This window comes from Acomys russatus, chromosome 21 (assembly GCF_903995435.1).
Source record: "Acomys russatus chromosome 21, mAcoRus1.1, whole genome shotgun sequence".
Classification (NCBI taxonomy): Eukaryota; Metazoa; Chordata; class Mammalia; order Rodentia; family Muridae; genus Acomys; species Acomys russatus.
The window spans coordinates 44,213,083-44,219,818 of NC_067157.1; the positions used below are offsets into that span (position 1 = coordinate 44,213,083).

Below are 6,736 nucleotides of genomic sequence, written 5' to 3' on the forward strand. Positions count from 1 at the left end.
AGACACAGTCCCTTTCAGTCTGAAAATGCTTTTACTGGTTGCTAAATTTTTTTCAGCAGATCCTTCTGGACCCCCCCCCCCACAGCATTCACTGCCCCCTTGCCTACGCCCCCTCCCCACATCCAAGTTAGAACAGGCAAGCCCTTCTTTTTAACCAATCCCCTTAATGCCAGAGTACACACTGGGCCAGGAGAAGTGGGTGGTTATAGATTTCCACTCAATTTGGAAAGTAATAGCCTGTGAGATAGCCAGAAAGTGCTAGACTGGAATCAGAATGCCATCTCTCCAGTCTCAGGACTTCACATACCAGGCTTAGCACCTTGAGCCACCCTCTTAGGTCCTTGGTGCCTTGCTGGGGAACTGGGCAGACTGGGGAATTCTGAGGTTGGCAGGCTATGAAAGACTCATCTTTATACAAAGGATTTATAACAAGTCCACCAGTTTTGGCTTTCCGACCCTGGAGAATTAAGTGTTGATGCCAACCAAAAAACAAACCAGAATGCCATGCCCCACCCCCAACTGGTGGCCACTATCTCTATGGGAGGGGGAGAGCATCCCCCTAACGTGGGAAACCTGCTCTACTCTAGTATGGAGACCGTTGAAACTTGCCTCAGCTTGTCTGTCTGAGACCCAGCTTCCGGCTTCTCTGCTTTCCAGCTCTGCGAGCCTGAGCAGGGTACTGGTGTGGGAGCCATGCCTGTAAAGGTGATAAATGACCCTGTAGCATTCGGGGTGGGGAGTTCACGAAATCAAATGTGTATGTGTACATATCTCACAGAGCCTGGCACAGACCAAGCTGTCGGAATGTCTGGTGATGGTGGTGGTGACAATGTCCCATTCACTTTTTGCAGCTCCTGCACCTGGTACCAAGGTGCAACTCCATAAATATTCGTAGGAAGGTGGTAGTGGATATACTGGGGAGGCTTGACAGGGGCGTGAACATAAAATGCTTGCTTTCTGGGCCTATACAACATAGAGTTTCAAAGCCTTTAAAGCAGGACTGGAGAATTTCTGTGGTCAAGAGGCAGGTGACATAAAATAACGAGCTGGCACTTGGAGTCTGAGCATACCCTGCACCCTCTCTCTCTCTCGGGGGCATAGTCATGCTACGTTCTATGGCCCTCTCTGAAGAAAAAGCCAGAAATTCATATTCCACGTGAAATAGGCCAGGTCCTTATAACTAAGTCAATTTCTAAACAACTACTGCACAGAGCAAACAACACACTGCCAGGCTGACCTTGGCTGGCTTTGCCACGCCCACTTCTGCCTTCATGGAAAGTGTTCTGGCTCGCAACCTTTGGCAGATGAATCAGTGAACATGAGAGTCATCAAAGGATGCCTATTGGTGAGGGCCTCACTTCTCAACGCTCACAATCTGAGGTCTGGGACTGCCGAACAAGGGCTCGGGTACTTTCCAAAGATGCCGGACAGCAATCGCTGCTTTTTCTTAATTTATCATTAATGTGCATGATGTATGTTTGTGAGAGTGGGTGCACTCATGCCCCGGCGCCCCGGCAGAGGTCACCTTTCAAGAGTTGCTGTCCCCCACCCCCATCCCCCCCACTCCACCATGGGTTCTAGCAATGGAGCTCAGGTCACAGGGTCTGAATGGCAAGCCCTCTTACCCACTGAGCCATCTCATCGGCCAAGGGTGGATCTCCAAAGCATAGCTGCTTTGTGGCACAAATGATGACACTCTTAAAAAGCCAACAACAAAAACCTAGACTTTGTGTATTGTTGCCGTCAGGGAGAGAGAAACGACTTTGCTGTCCACATAAGTTTGTTTGGAAAGAATATCTAGTATTTTTGCACAAAAAGAAAAAAAGGAGGGGGGAGGAGGGCTTAGCCACAGCACTGATTACACATAACAATGTGCCTTTGAAATGTCATTTTCAAAATTCTCTGTCAGTGGGCCAGCAAGATGGCTCAGCAGGTAAACGCACTTACTGACAAGCCAGGTGACCTGAGTTTGGTCCCCAGGGATACACATGGTGGAAGAAGAGAACTACCTCCTGTAGTTTGTTCTATGCCCTAAAAATGAAGAAAGCAGAATTCACTCTTGACTGCATAAGGCAAGCTGACCTCCGGGCTTCCCAAGTGACGGTGGCTACTTACTATAGGTAGGCCCGTGGAAACATAGCAATGTATGACACGGTGCTAATGGGTTAGGGGAAACCTCAAGAGAGGAGGAAGCCAGAGTCAAACCTTCCCTGCCACTTACCTCCTAGTCACATGACCCTTCTTGCTGAATGACCTACGTGCTCATTTCATACCCCTACCTGAAAGGAAAGGTCATGGTATAAATGTCATGTATAAGTATACTGCACAGAGCTACTGAGAGTCTGAAATCAAATACAGTATCCATGGACGTAACCGTAACCCCTAAAAGGTATTTCCTATCAGTGCTGGTGACTTTAAATCCAAGCCTCAGTGGCCCAAAAATAGTACTAGCCATGGCAACTCCAGTAACTTACTATTATGCAGCTCTGGAGGAATAGAAGCTTGAAAAGCTGTAGTCATGGGCCAAGGAGACGGCTCAGTGGTTAGAGCGTTTACCACAAAGCCTGACAACCTAAGTTTGGTCCCAGGGACTCACATAGACAAGGAGCTCCCAAAAGTTGTCCTCTGACTTCCATACATGCACCGTGGCACATGCGTCTATCCACATATGTGTACATACACACACACACACACACACACACACACACACACACACACACGTGCGCACGCTAAATTAATGTAATTTTTTAAATTGAAAAAAAGGTATAATCCTGTGACTTTATAAATCCTTTGTTTTATCCATACTGATAAAAGGCTTAAAGGGTAGAGGGTTAGTTTTCTGCTGCCCAGGGACCCAAAGAAAGAAGGAAGGTTAGGACAGACTCCGGGGTACCACTGGCATTTAAAGGATAGACTGAAAGAAAGGATGAGATGGAGGCAGAGAGGCAAGGAAAAGGCTGTGGCAGGTGCCCAGAGAAGGAAGGCTTCAAGAAGATCCACGGCATAGAGTGCTGCCCTGGGAGGGCCTGCAGAGCCCCGTTGAGTGGCCAGCAAGGAACCAGAAATCATTTGGAGGAAGTATTATTTGGGGAACAGAAAGCAGAAACTTAAGATCCCAGCATGTGGATGTTGAAAGTTGGGCCATAGCAAACTTCTGCAGCTCTTCAAGAAGATGGAATGTGGTAGAAAAAGAGAGAAAGGAGAGGCATGGAGGCAAGGGGTTCTCTACAAAACACAGTCGGGGCTGGCAGTACAGCTCCACAAACAGAGCACTTGCCCATCATTCACAAAGCCCAGGGTTCAATTGCCAGCACCTGAAAACCTGGATGTCCTGGTACACAACTATAATGTTGCCCTTGGGGAGGATGAGGCAGGGGGGAATCATACGTTTAAGGTCATCTCAGCTACAGCTAGCAAGGCCAGCCTAGGCCACCTAAATCCTTCCTATGTCCATATCCCTACAAAAAATGAGTTAAGTGGGAAAGAACCAGTGTGTGTGTGTGTGTGTCTCTCTGTCTGTGTGTGTGTGTGTGTGTCTGTGTGTGTATGTGTGAGAGAGAGAGAAAAGGGGGGCAAAGGGAGGGGGAGTGAGAAAGAGAGAGAGATTAACAGTGAGAGTGACTGAAAGGGAAGAAGATTGAAGCAAGAATTGGACGTTTAAATGTTACATGTAAAACTGTGAGTTTAATTGAAAAAGTAGGGGCTCACTTGTTTTACGAAGGCACTTCGGGAAGGGAACTAAGAGTAACAACGCCTAGGAAATGGAAATATGTGTAGGGGTCTCTCGCTACCCAAGAAAGGGCCTTTCTAAACTCTTGTAGCTGCAAATGGGAAATTCCGCTTTGCTTTCTCTGCCTGTTCTGAGGAGCTTGCAGACAGACAGACAGACAGCGCAGCCTCCTGTTTGTTCTGACCAATACTTCCCAAAAGTGTGGTCAGGACAGTGGGGTAACTGTGGAAAGTCTCCTTGGGATCTTACTGCAGATTTCATTGTCTTATAAAATGCGAATATAGGAGGGCAGTACAACCAAAGCCCCAGATATCATATACTTGACTTTCTCCATAGACACTATTTAAATGTTCCTAATTCCACCAAAGGAAAACATTCCCAAATGGTTTCCTGCTAGTAATAATTGTAACTCTGTTAGTTTAAGAGCAGTGTAATGTGTTACACTCTTTGTTGGTGGCTAGACCAGTTACGGCCTATTAACCTGCCTCCTACAGAAGCCTTTAGGATGGCACAGCATGCCACCTGTGTTTACTTGCCTCTGAGATTTGAGGGGCTAAGCTATATCACCCACCTTCCCCTGCCTGGCTCCTACGTTAATTTATCAATGCACACTGGAGACATACAGATGGCAGACCAGATGCCAGCTTTGCCAAATGAGGATGGGTAAGAAGATGGCGACATGTGTGGCAAGTAGTAATGTACTACCATCCTACAGGACAGGCTCCTGCCCAAGGAGCAACTTCTCAGCTTCCTTCCCCAACACACAAATATAAAACACAGGCATAACGTACTTAAAGAGGTGTGGGGACAAGAGACCAGGAGGCTTGACTGAGGAACCTCCTGTGGACAGAAGGAAGGAACCAGTTATTCCCCCCAAATGTCTCCCCTGCCTGCATTCTCTCTCTGCCTGGTTCTCTCAAACATTCAGCTAATGGCTGCATACATAGTTTTATACCATCCTGCAGATTCAGCTTAGAACAGCTTGACTCAAGTAATTTAGCTAGTAAGTTAAATAATAAGCTTACAAGACTCTAGCCTGACATTGTGATGCACACCTTTAATTCCAGGGCTCAGTGGGGGCAGGGGCAGAGGCAGGTGAATCTCTGTGAGTTAGAGGTCAGACTGGTCTATATAGAAAGTTCCCGTAAGTGCCATAACAGACTTTGTCTCAAAAAAAAGGCGGGAGGAGAATCTCTCCTTTCTTCTCTTGTTTGTTTTCTCCTCCTCCTTCTCCCCTTTTCTCTCTGAAGGAAAACACAACAGTATATTTTTTTTCATTTTCATCAACATAGAGTCTCACTGTGATAACAAGCTAACCTCCATCTCCAACACTATCCTCCCTCCTAAGCCTCTTGAGTGGCTCGACCTACCACACCTGCCTTTTACCCAGTTTAAAACAGCATGGAGGAGACTAAGTGTCTTAGTTAGGTTTTCTATTGCTGTGCAGAGACACCATGACCACGGCAACTCTTAGAAAGGAAAACACTTCATTGGGGCTGGCTCACAGTTTCAGAGTTGCAGTCCATTATCAATATAGTAGCAAACATGGTGGCATGCTGGCAGGCGGTGCTGGAGAAGGAACTGACAGTTTATCTTGATCCAAAGGCAGCAGTTAGTTCACAAGCCTGGCAGGAAGCTGTGTGCCACTCCCTATGGGCCAAGCATTCAAACACATGAGTCTATGGGGTGGGGAGCATTCTTTTCTTTTCTTTCTTTCTTTTTTTGGTTTTTGTTTTTGTTTTTGTTTGTCTGTTTTGTTTTTAACATATACCTTTATTTTATTACCCATGAATGAAACAAACTACATACAGCAGGGAGAACCATGAGACAATCATGAGTTATATGAATGTCACATTCATAGTGATTTGACTGTTTGTATTTGTCAAACTTGAAGGAAACATCTCTCCTATCTTGCTGGGTCTAAATTTCTGAATGGGGTATTCTTTTCAAACCACCGCGTGAATTATTTTCTCCACCCTAGAAATGTTATCCTAAATCTTGTTATATCCTGTGGGTGCATTCTCTCCTCTCTGTTGGATGTCCTATGAAAGGCAGGCTTATAGACCCTGGTTGCTCCTGAGACACCACCGCTCATGGCTTCCCTGGTTCTTTTCCAGAGCACAGGAAACTGGGCAACATGACTGTGACCGTGAAGAAGACTGTCCCCTCTCCCGAGGCCGTGCAGATTCTCTACCAGAGAATGAGATATGAATACGAGTTCTACCACTACGTCAAAGAGCAGTTCCACCTGCTTAAGCGCAAGCTCGGACTGAAGTCTCACGCAAGCAGGCCTCCTCTGCGACCCCAGTTCTTCATCCCCACCCCTCTGGAGACAGAAGAGCCCATCGACGATGAGGAGCAAGATGATGAAAAGTGGCTAGAAGATATTTATAAGAGGTGATACCAGCACCAGATTGCCTCCGTGGCTTTACCCCCCTGTTCCAGAAAGTTCTTTGGGGAAGAAAAATTCAGAAGGGACTTTCGTTAATGCTCGGGTGCATTAAAAAGAACAAAACATTCCCACGTGTTGGGGTCATTGGGAGACGCCCGGTTTTGCGGGTTTTATTTGTTTAATTTTATTCTGTGTGTGTGTGGTTTTTTTTTTTTTTTTTTCCCTTGCCTCCTTGAGTCTTTCCCAGAAACACTAGATGGCTTCACCACGAAGCACCTTTTTATAAAACAGCCTTCCCTGACCCCTACCCACCTCTTACAGTGAGAGAAAGCTAGCTGTTTTTACCATTTGTAAAATGTCTCCAAACGTCCATGATAAAGCTGTCCAGATTTGTATCTGTAGAAACAACCATTTTGGGGGTGGGGGTGGGTTAGTGGGGCATCTAGAAGCTTCTAGGAGTAAAAGGAAGACTTGATAGACACAAGCAGGGGGATCCGTTGGCTACAGGGTTTCTCCCCACGTGGGCAGAATGCTGCCTTTGGCCTAGCTCGGGGACACTGTCACTAAGAACAGAGTACTTACCTCTGAGAGAACAAGTCAGCTTCTGGCACCCA

General features: G+C 46.6%; 1 protein-coding gene across 1 annotated transcript in view; it reads left to right on the forward strand.

Annotated features, from left to right (window-relative positions):
- Ust (uronyl 2-sulfotransferase) overlaps nt 1-6,250 on the forward strand; it is a 287,561-nt gene extending 281,311 nt beyond the window's left edge. Inside the window, exon 8 of the mRNA XM_051164562.1 lies at nt 5,848-6,250. Within this exon, the coding sequence (XP_051020519.1) occupies nt 5,848-6,131 (284 nt within the window). The 3' untranslated portion in view covers nt 6,132-6,250. The remainder of the gene's footprint in view (nt 1-5,847) is intronic.
- Nucleotides 6,251-6,736: the final 486 nt, after the last annotated feature.